Raw genomic sequence first — 16,665 nt, 5'->3', positions numbered from 1 at the left:
TTTGTTTTGAATTTTTGATTCTTATAAAAATTAGAAAAAATTAGATAGTAAAAAGTTTATTAGTAAAAAAATTAGCAAAACTTTTTATTTTAATACAATATGTTATAAAAATAATTTATTATTGCATATATAAAAGATATACTATCATTTAAACATGACATTGAGTATATAAACTATTTTTACATACTTGTAATACTTTTATGTTATATTTATCTTACATTATGATATTTATTATTGTAAGTCTTATTTATTTTATAAGGTACCACATCATAAACATGAGAAAGCGCGCTGAAATTCATATCACATTCATTGATTGATATTTTGGATATAATTTTGTATTGTATAAAACAGATATTCCTAACAAATATTTTTAATAAAAGTTCTATATGAATTTTAACATAGATAAAACATAATCTAATAAAAAGAATTCATGATAATTTCCAAAATTTTGTAAAATGTATTATATTAACATCATTATAATATATTCGTTTCACAGTCTTTACCAGTAACTTTAAAGAAATTCAATAAAGAAAGTGTTGGACTTCTCGGTATTTTAGATATTTTTTGTGGTTCTGTTGATCGTGACCTAGTATTTCTCCTAGTAAGCGTTGTACAAGAAACAGGACTAGGCAATTTTTCTGACATTGTTTTCCTCATTTTTTGTTCATATTTTTCTCTTCGCATTCTTGTTAACCAATCAACATTTTCTTTATATTTTTCTGGAGATAATTGAAGTAAATGTGGCGCTGTACCATCAACAACGAAGTTCGGAAGATTCAACGTAGGTGAAAAACTAATTTCGCTGTTTCTACTTTCTATATTTGATAAACTTGTAGTTGGTTCATCAGATTCATAACCTCTATTTAATAACGAATTATTATCATTATATGGACTAAATAATCTTCGTGCTCCACGATTTTCTAAATGAATACGTTTTGTAATGGATGTGAGATTCTCTTCTATAGGAGATAAAATTGACTTAAATTTTTCATCAGACCAAGATCCATTGGTCATTTGGAAATAACTTCTTTTCATTGAACCAGTAATATTAAATAAATTTTGATTGTCTTCTGTTTGATTGTAAGCATCTGATGAACTCGGTCCAGGTGTAATATCTGATAAAAAAAAGAAGTAATAAAATATATAAAATAATAATAAATTAAATAAAATTAATAATATATAATTATATTTATAATAATAATAAAATTTTATGATTTTATTATATTATAATTACATACTAGATATAGTATCAGATCCTGGAGTATGTTCTTCAGATGTGATGCAACGCCGCGTAACAGTTGGTGTAGTTTCGAGTTTTAAATTTTCTAATGGATTCTTATTAGAAATGACTTCTGCATTACCACGTATTAATATTTCTTCATTATCTAATTTATGTTCATAACCAATTCTCCAAATTCGATGGCATGAATCATCAGAACATGTAACTATCTATACATATATAATTTTTAAAAACATTAATATTATATATAAAAAAAAATATAATGAAAAAAAGCGTAACATTTTTAATACTTTTGTTTCTCCAATAGTACACCAAGCAATGCAAGTAACTTCTTCAGTATGTCCAGAAAGTTGCACAACTGGTGCTCCTGGTTTGCTTGTATGCCAAATATATGCAAGTTCATCACTGGAACCACTTGCAATATAACGTCCATCAGGACTTAAACATGTTTTAACATAATATGTACGATTTTGATGTCCATAAAATTCTGCAACTAATATGCAAAAAGAAAATTTTTAAATTTTGTATTTAGTATCAATAATATATTTTTTTTATTATTCTTACTTGGTTTAGGATTATAAGATGATATATTATAGGCATATATAATGTTATCCATACAACTAGCATATAGTGTAATTCTGGCTGGACATATTAATAATGATGAAAATCCATTTCTTGTACTATGTCCAGTATAATTCATTGTATGCTTAGCTATGGGATCTTTTTTGTGAACAGTATAATTTTTACGCAAATCCCAAACTTTTATTAAACTATATCAAATTTATAACTAAAATTAACATTATTTTTTTTCTTTATAATATATTTATATCAATAAACTTACCCATCTCCAGCAGCACATGAAAGTAAAGTAAAATCATCTTGAAATGCTAAACCAGTAATACTTTGTGCTCTAGATGCATGACTAATTACTCTACGTTGTCGTACATTACTTAAAATTCCAACATTATGTGCATTAGCAATACAATTATCTGGCTTAGGACGTTCATAATGATTAGCTCGAATATCCCATATCATTATAGAACCATCTCTAGCTCCAGTTGCAAATACAGCTAAAATATATATTCTTTTAGATTAATTTCTTAAAATAATAAAATAAAAATTTTTATAGAATATTAAAGATACCTTGATCCTGAAAACGAAACACTGCAGTCTTAATACTTCTTGTATGAGCATGAAAATGATTAATTAATCGAATATCAGTACCAGATATATCCCATAATCTAGCAGTATGATCTCCAGATGCTGTGACTAATTTTAATTCTCCTGGCATCCAAGCTATATCAAATATTGCATTGCAATGTGCCTAAAAAATATTAAATTTATTTTTTATATGTTCTTAATAATATATTTTATATTAGTTATAATTTTATAAATAAAAAATTATATCTAATATTTTATTCTATTACAATTTTTAATTTTTAATAATTTAACATATCACAACGATATACCTGTGTTCCTTCTAATGGTTGATTTGATTTAATACTTTTGATATTTGTATCTTGTAAAGCAATCTTTCCATCTTCATTTGCTAAAGCAATTATTTGTTCATATCCTTCTGTGGTACAAAATCGACATGCAAAAACTGGTGGTTCAGGATTGAAATCAAGTGCATTTGTACTTGGCGTTATACCTCGATATACATCATGTTCGTAACATTTTAAACGATATAAAGCAATATCATAATCACGTATCGATGCTGGAAAAATTTGTATAATTTTTCAAAATTTACATCTATATATTTATAAAAATAAATATTATATATGAAACATACAAATATCACATTCAATGTAATGGTATTTTATATAACCTATTTTATATTTATAATATATATTTAAAGTTTTTACTATATACAATCATAAAAAAACACATTACCAAATCCTTTTTCACGTTCTACAATAGAATGCACTAAATTCATTCTGAAACTACATGAAATCAATATTCATTACATAGCACTAAAAATTATTCGTACATGAAATTGTAAGCGGGAAAATCTGTCAGTTTTCCCGCACTTCTAAATTAAGATAATTTCTATGTAACGATATTTAATTCTATTTAAAGTGTACGTGAATACTATAATAAAGTCGGAAATAATGAACGAAATGACATAAAAGTATAAATTTGCTTATTCCTATTTATATAATATCATATAATTTTATTTAAATATGAAATTTTAATTTTTATTCTAATTGTAATTCTATTATATTCTATTTTTATAATTGTACATAATAATAGAAAAAAGAAATAACTAATAAAATCTATATTTTTGAATATATTCATTTTCTATTTTATTAGTTCATCTATTTAATACTTATGTGCTAGTATAACTAATTATGTATAAAAATATTTTGAGAATAAGACTTAAATATAGGTCAAAGTACTTATATACTCAGTCTTCGATACTTGTTGGTATATATTAAATAGTAACATTTAAAGAAATAAATGAGATTTTAAAAAATAGATAGATTTAAATTGATTTTAAACATGTTTTTTCTTATCAAAAATAAATTTTTAATAAAAGGAGGATTTCCTAAGTATGGTATGTTGAATTATATTATACTATAAATATTATAAAAAAATTCAAGAATAATATATAATTCGTATAAATCGTTTTTAATTTTTTTTAGATATAAAGTAGAAAATCTTTAAAGTAAAAATATTTTATAATTTTTTATTGTCGCTAATATCATAATTTTTTGTTCATAAATACTAAATATTGATTGTTACTTAAATATTAAATATTGTTGATAATTAAAAAATTCATTTGAAATTTTAAATGTTTTTTTTATAATTAATATTTATTATCATATATATTATCATATTATTACTATCTTTATTATTATCATTATTATTACTATTTATAATTATAAAATAATCAATATAATTATTTATAATTACAACATAATCTTTATGATAATTATAATTATATTTTTTTATTATATTTCTTAAATGTATTATAAATTATAATACTATATATTTTTTATTTTAGGTTCTACAATAAAATATTTAAAAACAAATAATAAATTATATGCAACTAAAAGTAATGTTACTAAAAACATTGTATTTATTGATGGTGTAAGAACACCATTTTTACATTCTGGAACAAGTTACAAAAACTTGATAGCATATGATCTTGCCAGACATTCATTAGTGTAAATTTTTATTTTTTAAATATATTTAATCATATTTAATTAAATTTTTATATTATCATATTTAATTAGTATAAGTTTTTTTTAAAAATATATTTTATAATAATTATTATTTTTATCTATAATTATTTACAATTATAATTTTATGATATTATGTTATAATAATTTATTTTATAATTTATATATATTTATATTTTATTATCAGGGCTTTACAAAAGAAAATTAAATTTCCTAAAGAAATTGTTGAATATATTGTTTATGGTACAGTAATACAAGAAGTAAAGACTTCAAATATTGCTAGAGAAGCAGCTTTAGCAGCAGGATATAGTGATCGTATTCCTGCACATACAGTAACTATGGCATGCATCAGTAGTAATCAAGCTCTTACAACTGGTATGGGTTTGATAGCATGTGGTGTATATGATGTAATCATAGCAGGAGGAGTGGAATTTTTGTCAGATATACCAATTAGACATAACAGACGTATGAGAACATTGATGTTACAAGCTAATAAAGCAAAAACAATTGGACAAAAACTAACACTTCTTACTAATATCAGAGCAGCACATTTTGTACCAGATGTATATTTATATTTTCTTTTACTTAAAATTATATTTTAATTCTAAATATTATATTATATAATACTTATATATTATATTTGATTTATTTATATAATTACAGTTACCTGCAGTAGCAGAATTTTCTAGTAATGAAACAATGGGACATAGTAGTGACAGATTAGCAGCTGCATTTGGAATATCAAGAAAAGAGCAAGATGAATATGCTTTACGTTCACATACTTTAGCTGCTAAAGCACAACAACAAGGATACCTCACAGATATAGTCCCCTATAAAGGTAATAAATAAAATTGAGTAAATGAAATAAGTTAATTAATTTGATTATTTTTTCTAGTTCCAAATGTAAATGAAGTAATAAACAAAGACAATGGTATTCAAGTTTCAACGATAGAAAAATTAGCAAAATTGAAACCAGCATTTGTTAAACCATATGGAACAGTTACTGCTGCTAATGCTTCTTTTTTAACTGATGGTGCATCAGCAGCTTTAATAATGACAGAAGAAAAAGCTCTTCAACTTGGTCTTACTCCAAAAGCATATTTAAGAAATTTTATTTATGTTTCCCAAGATCCTATTGATCAATTACTCTTGGGACCATCTTATGCTATACCACAGGTTGTAATATTTTCTTATTTTATAATTATAAAAAATATTAGAATTTTAATACATAATATTTTTAAAATAAATTTTAGGTATTGCAAAAAGCAAAATTAAATATTAAAGATATTGGAGTGTGGGAAATACATGAAGCTTTTGCTGGACAAATTTTAGCCAATTTGAAAGCTTTAGATTCTGATTTGTTTGCACAAAATTATTTAGGAAGATCTTTAAAAGTAGGAATACCAGATCTCAATAAGTGGAATGCATGGGGTGGATCTTTGTCAATTGGTCATCCATTTGCAGCAACTGGAATTCGATTAGCTACTCATACAGCTAATCGACTTATCAAAGAAGATCAACAATTTGGATTAATTGCAGCTTGTGCAGCTGGAGGACAGGTAAAAGAAATTGTAAAAATATTTAAATATTATTGATATCTTTATGATATATTTTATCTTATTGATAAATTTATATTAAATAAATTTGTCTTATTCTTAATTACAGGGTGTAGGTATGATTATGGAAAGATATCCTGGTGCTAAGATTTAAGATGCAAAAAACAAAAAAATAAACAAGCATTAATATTTTTAAAGAAATTTATATGTTGATTGTTTATAATATAATGATATATAATGATATATATATATATCACTTATAATGTAAAAAATATAAATTTTTAAAAAATAAATTTAAAAAATTTTAATGAATATAATTTATATATTATATAATTTTTTATAAAAAAATTGTTGGTATATTATTTAATATTTTTTTTATGAATAATTTTTTTATTTATATATCTAAAAAAGAGAAGGAAGTGATTGTTCTGTTAAATATTGTCTGACTGCATGATCTAAAATAGTTTTTATATCTTGACATCCACATAATACACGAGCTTTCAATGATTCAAATTGAGACAAATGTAATCTTTGTCCTGCACCTTGTGCTACTACTATTAATCCATCTTTTGATATACCATCACTATTTGGTAATGCAACAACAGATAAAGTAACACCAGGAGCACATTCTTCTATATAATTTGCATCTAATACTCCTCTCTCTAATGTATTATCTTCATCTTCTAAAGATGGGCAATTAATTAATGTTACAGTACAACCTATAGCATAATTCTATAAAAATAAAATAATAGTTTTGTTTGAAAAAAATTTTTTGATGAAAATTATAAAATATTTATTTTCTATTTTATTATATATTACCTTAATAGGAATTCCAGCATCAATTAAAGCAAGTGTAGCTGCATTTACAGATGCACAATATTCACTTCCATCAACTTGTAATGCTTCTACATAAATATCTATCTGTGAACGTGGATATAATTCTAGATGTATTATTGCTTCCATTGCATGTTTTAATTGAAGAGATCTTTCTTGCGATTTTCTATCACCTCTTGGTTTGCGTTTACGTTCTCCGGAAGATAAACTAAATACTGCCATACTATATTGACAATTTACAATACCTTTAGTAACTTTACTTGTACTTCTGCCTGTAGAGTTTCTTGGCTAAATAAATACATCAATTATATATAATTTAATATATTAATATTAAAATTATAATATATGAAAAATTGTTAACCTGATGAGGTCCATATACTGTAACCAAAATTTTAGTGTTACCATGTTCGATATAAGCACTTCCATCAGCTTGTCCAAAAACTCCCATTTTTATACGAATTTGTCTTAATTCTAATGCTCGTCTACCATCTAGGCGTAATCCATTTTGGTCTTCAATATTTTCAACTTCAATCATTTTTTTTCAGAAATTTTAATATTAAAATTAATCTATAACATAGATATATATTAAACCAATCAATCTTAAATCTTAACCTCAAATCTCAATTCGATAATTTCATTGGCCATTTGATCTAATAGTTTTCAATTCCAACTATCGTTTTATATCGTTTTTTTTTTCATAAATTAATTTAAATATTTAAATTAATTTAGGAAAAAATTATAATTTAATTAATTTATTTATTTATTAATAAATAAATTATTTACTTGTAAATTTCAAATATTAATATTTTTGTTTTATTTTTCATATTTTCATATTTCATTTCAATATTTATGATTTTATAAATATTGAATAACTTATTTAATTTCTTTATAAAAAAATCATATAATATTAAGTATCATTTTATTCAATGTTTATTTATAAAATATAATTTAAAGAAATAAAATTCTTATATTTTATTAAATTTTTATTTTTTAAAAACAATTAATATTTCATTTTATATATTTTTTACAAATATTTTCTTTATTCTACAATACCTAATTTTTGTAATAAATCTTGTTTATCTTTAAAATAATCTTTATACCACATTATATGATCATATTTTTCTTCAATTGTCATATATGGATTTTTTGAAAGTCCAATACATACTAATTCCATAAAATGTCGTATTGGACCCTTAGAGGGACACCATGGTACCAAATGATGTTCCAAAAATACATGCTTTGAGAAATGTACATTATATTCATCTTCCATCCCTATATTATGAAAAAAAAATTTACATTATATATAACATAAATTATATATAAAATAATAGTAAATTCTATATTTTATAAATACCTTGTTCATTATCTATAGGAAATTTCCATAATTTTCCTTCTTTAGTCCATTCAATCATTTCCTGAAATGCGTTTTTAGGATATTTTGATATTGAAAATTGTAATTCATTTTTTTCCCATGTATCCCACATTTTAAATTTAGGAACATCTAAATCTTCTTCAAATTTATAGAAAATTCTTTTAAACTTTATAGATTCTACATCACTGAAAAATTTTATATAAATTATTTATGTTATATATACTTTAATATATATGTTATATATACTTTTGTTAATAAAATATGCAACCTTTCATCATTTTCAATATTTATTTTTGTTATATATTTATATATAGACTTTAATTGTTCTTGTTTTTTAATATTAGATGGTTCTTTCTTTACTTCAGTTTTTATTTTAAATATATTCAAATTTGATTTATCAATATTCCTCATTTTTTCTTCATTTTTTAACATTCTAATAATAGATGGTTCTTTTTTAATTTTTTTTTCAGAGTTATCATCAATATTTTTTATTTTTTTTTGCTGGTTTTTTAGCAATCTAATAATAGATGGTTCTTTTTGTATCTCTTTTGACTTATCAATTTTTGTTTCAAATTTAGCATTAATATTTGCCATTTTTTGTTTTATTTGTAACATTCTAATTACTGATATATTTGATTGTGTTGCATTATGATCATATTTTGTTTTAAATTTGTCGTTAATATTTCTTATCGTATTTTTTTGATTCTGGAATGAGAAAGATTTTTTCTGTGATTGATATTTCATATTTTTAATTGAATTTTTGATATTATTTTCTTTTTCCCAATTTATTTTATCTTCTTTTTTAATTGCATCTTTATATATATTGCTATAAATAATATATTATTTATATAATATTATAATATATAATATATAATATCTTAAAATGAACATAATTTAATTTAAAAGATTATAATTAACCTTTTAGTAAATATATTATCTGCATTTTGTATATCACCAATTTTTTTTAACAAAGGTAAAAGAATTTTTTCTTTATCTTGTGTTGATGTGGTAGTTAAGATTTGAGCTGCTTTGGTTATTTCTTTTTCTGTAATAAATTTTTTTTATCTTATTATACATTTAACTTGAAATAAATTGATATCTTACCTATTTGTTTTTTTTTTTGTGCAACTTTTGCACTTTGTAAATATTCTATGGTTTTAAATACCTTCTAAAAAAAAATAAATAGATTAAAATTTGCACACATACAATTATACATAAAATATTTTTTTAATTAAAAATTATAAAAAATTTACATTATTTTTTCTATCTTTATTAGAAATTTCAGAATCAGAACTTGAATCTGAATCAGAAGATGAATCAGAAGAAGAATCAGATGATGATGAATTAAATTTTATTACAGTTAATGTAATATTTGATTGAAATGGTAATATAATTCGACTTTTAATACCCCTAAAAATTAATAATTATAAATAAATATAATTATTTAATATAATTTATTTTAATTATTAAAAATTTTGTAAAAAATTGATAGATTAATAGAGTTGCTAAGGTTACTAAAATAAGTACTTACTTTAAAAAAAAATATGAAATTATCATTTTGTTATATTGTTATTAAAATATATAATTGTACTTTTTTATATGTTATTTTATTTCATAATTAAATTTATAATATAAATTAGTTAAATACTAAATGTCATGTTACAAGTTAATATTACACGAATGATTCTTATATGATTGATTTTTCTCTTAACCTTTTTTTATATAAATATAAATTAAAAAATTTAATACATATATTTGTAAATAAATTAAATTAAAAATTTTTTTTTGAAATTTCATTAAAAATAATCAACATTAATTATTTATTTACTTTACATATAAGATATATATATATATATATCATATATATCATATTCATAGAAATTAATTCATAGAAATGAATTCAAAATTTTTAAGTCTAATTTTAATTTATAATCTCTTGCAATTCAAAAATTTTATTTGCGCAAATACTAATTAAATATATTAAATTTTTAGAAATTATTTATTTGAAATAAAAAATTAATTTTCCTTAAAAATGACATAAATTATAAATTAAAAATAAAAAAATAAATTTTTTAAATTAAAATTTAATAAAATTATGTTCTATTTATTTGACATACAATATATTTAACATTTATGAAAAGAAATTAATTTATTTTACAAATTTGTAATTTATGGAGCTAGTTTATTGTATACACATAACAATATAATATATTATTTATTTTTTCTCTGAAATTGTAAGACAAAATATTTTATTAAAGATTCATGAAATCCTATATCTCTTAATGGGATCCAATAACTTGAAACTGTGAGTTTAAGATACAATTATAATTTATAAATTTACATTTACAAGGCTTATACTATAATTTTAATATTAAAATAAACTTACAAAATAATGCTATTTCAAATTTTAAATGGGTTGCAATAAACCCCAACACCGCCAATCATATAACAAAACTTAAAATGTAAAATAAAATGAAATTTCAAAATAAAATTAAAAATTTATGTAGCATTATACAGCAAATGAATTATCTGTCAAGAATTTCACAAATAATCATTCTTCTTGACAGTTAGAAAATTAAAAAAAATAATTGATAGATAAAGCGAGTAAATTAATAATATTACATACATGCTATTAAAAAATTTAAGTGAGCCATATGCGTAATTACAAGGCGAGTTTTTTATCATATTAATTTCTAGATAATTAATTAATTTATACTTAATATCTAACTTGTTATTGTTATTGGGAAAATAAGTCAATTTAATGAAAGGTACAGCAATAAATTACTTAAGTGAATAAATATATATCAAAATATATAGTCAATATGAAACAGGTCCATTCATACTGCAATAGATAGAATTTCCTTCGTTGGACACATATAACTTTGGCTCTTTTTGCTTGCCAGGGTAATAAAAAATATCAAATATGTAAATGTGATATCAATCAAGACGAAGATAAGTGGAGCATTATATTTGGATCTTCTAATGCTGATAATGGTAATTCACTTTTCTCTTCTTCAATACGGGTATCTGAGATTTTTAGGAACTTAATCACCTTTTCTGTAGCAGCAATTCCACAACTGCTTACTTCATTCTAAAATAAATTATTTATATTTTCAAAGTTTCTGATGATTTTTTGTATGAATAAAAATTAAAAATAATTACCGATGCCGTTAAATTCATGAAATTGAAAAATTTTTGAAGTACAGATACCATAGTTGTAAAATTATTATCGGGAAGTCTGCTGCGTACCAGCAATTCATAATCCTATAATTAAAATTATGTTATTTTCTTTTATACTATTTTATAATATATATATATATTATAAAATATATATATATTATATTATATATATATTTTTTTTATATTATTTATATTTTTAATATCAAATTTTTAAATTTATTACCTTGTTATCCATTATTAAGTAACCAAGTAAAAGCACTACATATGCTCCTATTAAAGTGTGCTCCATATGACGTCCAGCTTTTTGTAATACTATAAAAAAATTTTTTAAATTATATTTTATGAAGTTTATTATTTTAAGAGTTAGATAAACCAGAAATTATACAAACATTTTGTAACAGTTTCTTCAATAAATTCTTCTTGAGATTTAGTCGTTGTTGATACAGTTTCGGTTTGTTCAGAATCTTTTTTACCATCTAAAATAGCATCAGTTTTTTGTTCTTCGGCACGAGCTAATTCTTCTTGTTTATAAAATAGATCGATTAAACATTCTACTCCACTTTCCTCTGCTTTTTTATATAGAAATAAAATTGATATATTGAATTTATATTAATATATTAAAGGTATAACGTATTAAATAATAATAAGATATATTAAGTTTATAAGAAAATAAAATAATTTGTAAAGTATTTACCATCAAAAATATTTTCTATTGATGAAGGAGCTTTTGATTCGATAAGAAGTTGTTTATTATCATCACATTGTTCCACTAAATTTATCAATAAAATCAAAGCTAACATCATCATATCAAAACGTTTTTCTTCAGGAAGTGATTCGGGTACGCGCAATAAAAGATATAGACTGCAATCTAAAACACCTGGTTGTGAACCTAATGATTTACTTCCAAAAGCTGAAATAATTGTAAAATATCATATTATATTTTTTAAAAATAAATTGTTAATATTTTTTAAAAAGCAAAACATAATAAAATCCTACATTGTCTGTTAAATCGATGTGTAAGATTAATTAGAACTTTAATAATAGCAAACAAACATTCTCTAATAACAGCACCAGTGGAAGTTTTATCACTTGGATCTATAGTAGGATAAATAGGAATTTCTTGTCCACAGAGATGATACAAATTTGCTAAAGTGCTGACTAAAATTCCATTTTCATATTTTAATAAATATACTTGATTTTCTTCATTCATATGAGTAACCTGAAACATTTTTTATTGATAAAAGAAAATTATTATTGTGATTTTTATACATGTAAATATATTTGATATAAAAATATATAAAAATATTATATTGTTTTTATTTGAGAATATATATCTTACATTTTCTAATACACGTAAACATCTATCAACTTTACGTAATTTATCTAATAATGGATCTGTCCAATCAGATTTTGTAATATTTTGTGTATTAATATGGCGATGACAATCTCTGATTGTTTTTACAATATGTTCTAAACCACCCAATTCTCTAAGTTCTTCCTTAAACCATTCACCAGCACGTTTTGATGTAAGACTAAGAAGTGTCTCCATAGCAAGTTGACCAACCTAATTCAAAATAAATTTGTATTTAATTAATTTTTTATATTTTATTTTTTATTTTCTGATTATGAATAAAAATAATACGTACAGTTATATTATCGAGATTTAAATGTTTTGCATGTCCTTGAGCTTGAATATCTGCGCATAACTGGCGTACTTTTTCTTTATTTTTTAACAATTCTGCTCGACTAAGGCCACAATCATCAAGTGCATCCTTGTGACTGGCATCAGATTCTAACAAACTTAACATTAGTTCTAAACAATCACGATCTAAATCCATAGCTAAACGATCTTGACTTAATACAAACATTACTGTTGCTGTACATAGAGCAAGACTCTACAAAATACATAATTTTGTTTAAATAATAATTTTTATTTATTAATAAAATTGATAAATATACATAATATATATATTTTTTAATTATACTATATAAAAATAAAATTGTATACCTGATCTTTTGTAGCATCATGAAGAGCTTTGAAGAACTTAGCAACAGTTCCATGAGCACGTACATGCATACGAAATGCAGGTGCCATACATTTGCTTGCCAATCTTATAGCTGAAAGGCAACGAGTAGCATTTGGATTGTTTTCTCTTAAAGTATCTAATATATATTCAACATCATCATTAAACTCTTGAAATTCTCCACTTTCTTGAATTTGATGAGCTTTTTTCACATTTTTTACTACTGTGTAGAACTAAAAAAAATAAATATTATTTAATATTAAATATTTAATAATATATAAATTATATAATATACATACCCCCTTTATCTTCCTACCACAACGAACACTTGTTATAGCATCAGATTCATCTTCAAAACCTGTATCAGTTTCAGGATATGTTACAACTCTTGTTAGTTGTGAAGGATCAAATTCTTCTTCATATGCTACAGGGCCTGTTCCACTATGAGATCCTGAAGCAATAATAGGTGTACTATTTCCAACATTAGAAGTATCTGTACTACTAGATTCTTTATCACTATCACACCATTTATGTTTGTACAATGCTCTTCTTTTATTTCCATTTGTTGCACCTGTAGAGCGACTTTTAAAAATACTTCCTTTTTTAGTAGCAGGTTTCTGAATAGTTGTACATGGAGTACTTAATGGCTGTGATTCTGTAACTGTACTTGTTACATGTAATGCTATATCATTTTCTGCATTACCACTCACACCTTCACTATCATCACTTCCAGAAAACCAATCTTGGTCAACTAAAGTTTTAGCTGTAGCTGTGTCATTATCAGTAATATGAGTACTTTGTTCTGTTTCTATTTCAGTGTCAGGTTCTGGTTCTGGATCTGGTTCAGTTTCTGGTTCTGGTTCTGGCTCTATTCCTAACTCCAGTGTTGATTCTGATTCTGATTTTAATTCTGATACTGATTCTAATTCTGGTTTTGATTCATGTTGTGAAGAAGATTCAGAAATTACTTCATTTGTTGGAATATCTATAGAACAATGTTGAACGTCATCTGGAACAGTTTCTGTATTTTCTTCAGTCTCTGAAGTATTTATTATCATTGGTCTTGTTTGCATAGGATCAGAATCACTTGATAATATATCGATTAATTCTTGAGTTGTAGTTGGCAGTGGCTGATCACGCCCAATTAATGGTTCAATTGCTGGTTTACAAGAATATGTAGAACCACAATCAGTCTTAACAATATCATAATGAGATATTAATGTATTATTGGAATCGGTAACAGATTTCCTAAGAGTTAAAGAAAGACCAGAACTATGTGAATTAGATGTTGCTGTAGATACAATAGAAGATGATGTAGTTAAATCTAATTGTAAATTTTTTGCCCGACTACGGGTAGTTCTACGCATTTCTGAATTTTCTAATGGTATTGATACAGTGGAGATAATAGGTTCTTGAGAACGAACTGTCTTATGATCAGATTTTAATGTATCTACATTAAAATTTTTGCGTTCCATATCTACTTTTGTAGGACTAATGAGAGGTGTAGAAATTCTATAAGTTTCAGGTTCTGGTTGTTGAGTGTTTTGTACATTTCCACAGACTAGTTGTGCTGTACCCTTGCATATTCTCAATACAATAGGAGGTTTTCCTTCTTCTCTAATAGGAGGATCATTATTGGTTCCTTCTAAAGTATCTGCTACTTTTTTAGTTGGAGCATTTGATATTTTTGTTAAAGATTGTTTCGGTTGTGGTGGTGGTAGTTGTGGAGAAGTTTTTTGAGCACGAGCTCGACCATAATGTGAATCAGGTACTTGTCTGTATATTGCCACATCCTGGCGAGATTCTTCTATTGAAGATGGAACATTTCTACTCTTAAAAAACTTTTTAGGTTTAACAATTGGTGGTGCAACATCTGGTTTATTGTCAGGATCAGTTTCAAAAGAAAATGGATCTTTCCCAGAATTTACACGAGCATTCTGATTTCCATAATCAAGTTTTACTCTTTTTGCACCAAATGTATTATGGATATCATCTCTCCTTCCTGTAAATAAAATAATATTAGTATAATTTTTTGAAAAATCTTAATTATTTACAAAATTATTATTTATATGTTATAATAACAATAAAAGCAAAATATATATTAATATATCTTTTAAATTAATTTCAATCAAAAGAAAATATTTTAAATATATAGAATATGAGATAAAATCTTTCTAACAATTTTATTATTAAATATTAAGTACTAAACATGCTAATAATTTATTAATTAAGTAAATATTTATCATAAATATAAAATATAAGATAAGATAAAAAAAATACATACCATTGATATTCGTACTTCTGATAGATGTAAAAGATGTTATACCCCATTTTCCAACAGTACCTGCTGATTTAGCAGCAGAAGGTCGATTGCTATTTTCTCTAAAAAGCTTATCAAATTGAATACTCCCAGGTGTCACACTACTGACCTTACGACTGTAAGATTTTGTGTAACTACGGGACGTCATACTGTATTCTTCAATATTTCAAAAATGTTCCACATCTCAAAAGACACAAGTGATATTTTTCTTCATTTTTTAAACTTAAATATAGGAAATAAGCATTGATTGTTTGTACACTTACGAAGAAGTGTTATGAGGAAAAAACCTCAGTTCATCGGTCGCGTATTATCCGCGTTGATAATTAAGAACTTAAAAGAAAAAATCAAGAAGCAATATCTTCGAAACATATGAAAGAAACAAACGCCATGTTTCATTCGCTATTTACCTCGATGCACAAATATACGAAACTGTAACTTTAAATTCGATTTATATTCAGAAACATTATTTTTAAATTAGTTATTTTCAATTCTATATTTGCACTTAACTTTAATTAATATAATTTTTATATGTCTATACAAATTCAATTGGAAATATTAGTCATAACATGATCTTGAGCCATCTGTCGATGTTTTTCGTTTCAAGATTTAGATACATACCATACACAAAAAAACGAGTAATATAATACACAAGATCGTAATACTTGTCGTTCTATCCAGTAGGTAGAGCTAAAAAGTTGTCTTCTACTTTTCATCTACTTTATCGATAGAAAATCATCCAATCAAAATATGTAATGAATTAAATTATTTTTCATTCGATTTTTTTTTAAAAAAAACTTAGGAATCTTTAATTATCTTTAATTATAAAAATTAAAAAAAAATTTAATTATATGCATATTTATACAACATATATTCAGACGTATAAATACACATATATTTTATATATTTATTGATATAATTCTTTTTCATATTTTATTTAATTTGTTTTATTTGAAG

At 23.6% G+C, this 16,665-nt stretch overlaps 6 protein-coding genes across 9 annotated transcripts; 1 reads left to right on the top strand and 5 right to left on the bottom strand.

Annotated features, from left to right (window-relative positions):
* Positions 1–19: 19 nt before the first annotated feature.
* On the bottom strand, positions 20–3,255 carry LOC122710837 (protein lethal(2)denticleless). Of its 2 annotated transcripts, none has more exons than XM_043928986.1 (8): positions 3,134–3,255; positions 2,710–2,957; positions 2,384–2,564; positions 2,082–2,310; positions 1,805–2,010; positions 1,531–1,733; positions 1,239–1,449; positions 20–1,115 (listed from the first exon to the last, which is right to left on the bottom strand). In XM_043928986.1, exons 1-8 carry the CDS (start codon positions 3,174–3,176, stop codon positions 475–477), a joined length of 1,962 nt encoding a protein of 653 aa, XP_043784921.1. In that variant the 5' UTR covers positions 3,177–3,255; the 3' UTR covers positions 20–474. The 2 variants fall into 2 exon arrangements, with proteins under 2 accessions (XP_043784921.1, XP_043784922.1); XM_043928987.1 differs by having other exon boundaries at positions 3,033–3,236.
* A 405-nt stretch (positions 3,256–3,660) lies between these two features.
* On the top strand, positions 3,661–6,139 carry LOC122710821 (trifunctional enzyme subunit beta, mitochondrial). The gene is made up of 7 exons (XM_043928963.1): positions 3,661–3,797; positions 4,248–4,410; positions 4,613–4,988; positions 5,089–5,263; positions 5,321–5,601; positions 5,679–5,984; positions 6,091–6,139. Exons 1-7 carry the CDS (start codon positions 3,743–3,745, stop codon positions 6,133–6,135), a joined length of 1,401 nt encoding a protein of 466 aa, XP_043784898.1. The 5' UTR covers positions 3,661–3,742; the 3' UTR covers positions 6,136–6,139.
* A 145-nt stretch (positions 6,140–6,284) lies between these two features.
* LOC122710819 (exosome complex component RRP41) lies at positions 6,285–7,454 on the bottom strand. Of its 2 annotated transcripts, none has more exons than XM_043928959.1 (3): positions 7,177–7,454; positions 6,801–7,103; positions 6,285–6,713 (listed from the first exon to the last, which is right to left on the bottom strand). In XM_043928959.1, the coding sequence occupies exons 1-3, from the start codon at positions 7,348–7,350 to the stop codon at positions 6,384–6,386; spliced, it is 807 nt and encodes a 268-aa protein (XP_043784894.1). In that variant the 5' UTR covers positions 7,351–7,454; the 3' UTR covers positions 6,285–6,383. The 2 variants fall into 2 exon arrangements, with proteins under 2 accessions (XP_043784894.1, XP_043784895.1); XM_043928960.1 differs by having other exon boundaries at positions 7,218–7,370.
* Positions 7,455–7,823: 369 nt separating this feature from the next.
* On the bottom strand, positions 7,824–8,781 carry LOC122710870 (28S ribosomal protein S31, mitochondrial). The gene is made up of 3 exons (XM_043929060.1): positions 8,690–8,781; positions 8,170–8,372; positions 7,824–8,087 (listed from the first exon to the last, which is right to left on the bottom strand). Exons 1-3 carry the CDS (start codon positions 8,779–8,781, stop codon positions 7,855–7,857), a joined length of 528 nt encoding a protein of 175 aa, XP_043784995.1. The 3' UTR covers positions 7,824–7,854.
* Positions 8,617–9,868, bottom strand: LOC122710820 (DNA topoisomerase 1-like). Its single transcript, XM_043928961.1, has 5 exons — positions 9,719–9,868; positions 9,441–9,597; positions 9,292–9,355; positions 9,106–9,232; positions 8,617–8,892 (listed from the first exon to the last, which is right to left on the bottom strand). The coding sequence occupies exons 1-5, from the start codon at positions 9,742–9,744 to the stop codon at positions 8,874–8,876; spliced, it is 393 nt and encodes a 130-aa protein (XP_043784896.1). The 5' UTR covers positions 9,745–9,868; the 3' UTR covers positions 8,617–8,873.
* A 540-nt stretch (positions 9,869–10,408) lies between these two features.
* On the bottom strand, positions 10,409–16,301 carry LOC122710827 (protein wings apart-like). Of its 2 annotated transcripts, none has more exons than XM_043928972.1 (11): positions 15,676–16,301; positions 13,691–15,393; positions 13,376–13,624; positions 13,014–13,262; positions 12,707–12,931; positions 12,364–12,586; positions 12,062–12,277; positions 11,757–11,936; positions 11,591–11,679; positions 11,350–11,451; positions 10,409–11,278 (listed from the first exon to the last, which is right to left on the bottom strand). In XM_043928972.1, exons 1-11 carry the CDS (start codon positions 15,857–15,859, stop codon positions 11,129–11,131), a joined length of 3,570 nt encoding a protein of 1,189 aa, XP_043784907.1. In that variant the 5' UTR covers positions 15,860–16,301; the 3' UTR covers positions 10,409–11,128. The 2 variants fall into 2 exon arrangements, with proteins under 2 accessions (XP_043784907.1, XP_043784908.1); XM_043928973.1 differs by having other exon boundaries at positions 11,757–11,933.
* Between the last annotated feature and the right edge of the window lie 364 nt (positions 16,302–16,665).

The sequence above is a fragment of the Apis laboriosa genome, unplaced genomic scaffold (assembly GCF_014066325.1).
Source record: "Apis laboriosa isolate Shangri-la unplaced genomic scaffold, ASM1406632v1 scaffold158_cov153, whole genome shotgun sequence".
In the NCBI taxonomy this organism is placed as follows: Eukaryota; Metazoa; Arthropoda; class Insecta; order Hymenoptera; family Apidae; genus Apis; species Apis laboriosa.
This window is presented reverse-complemented; position numbering and strand designations above follow the sequence as displayed.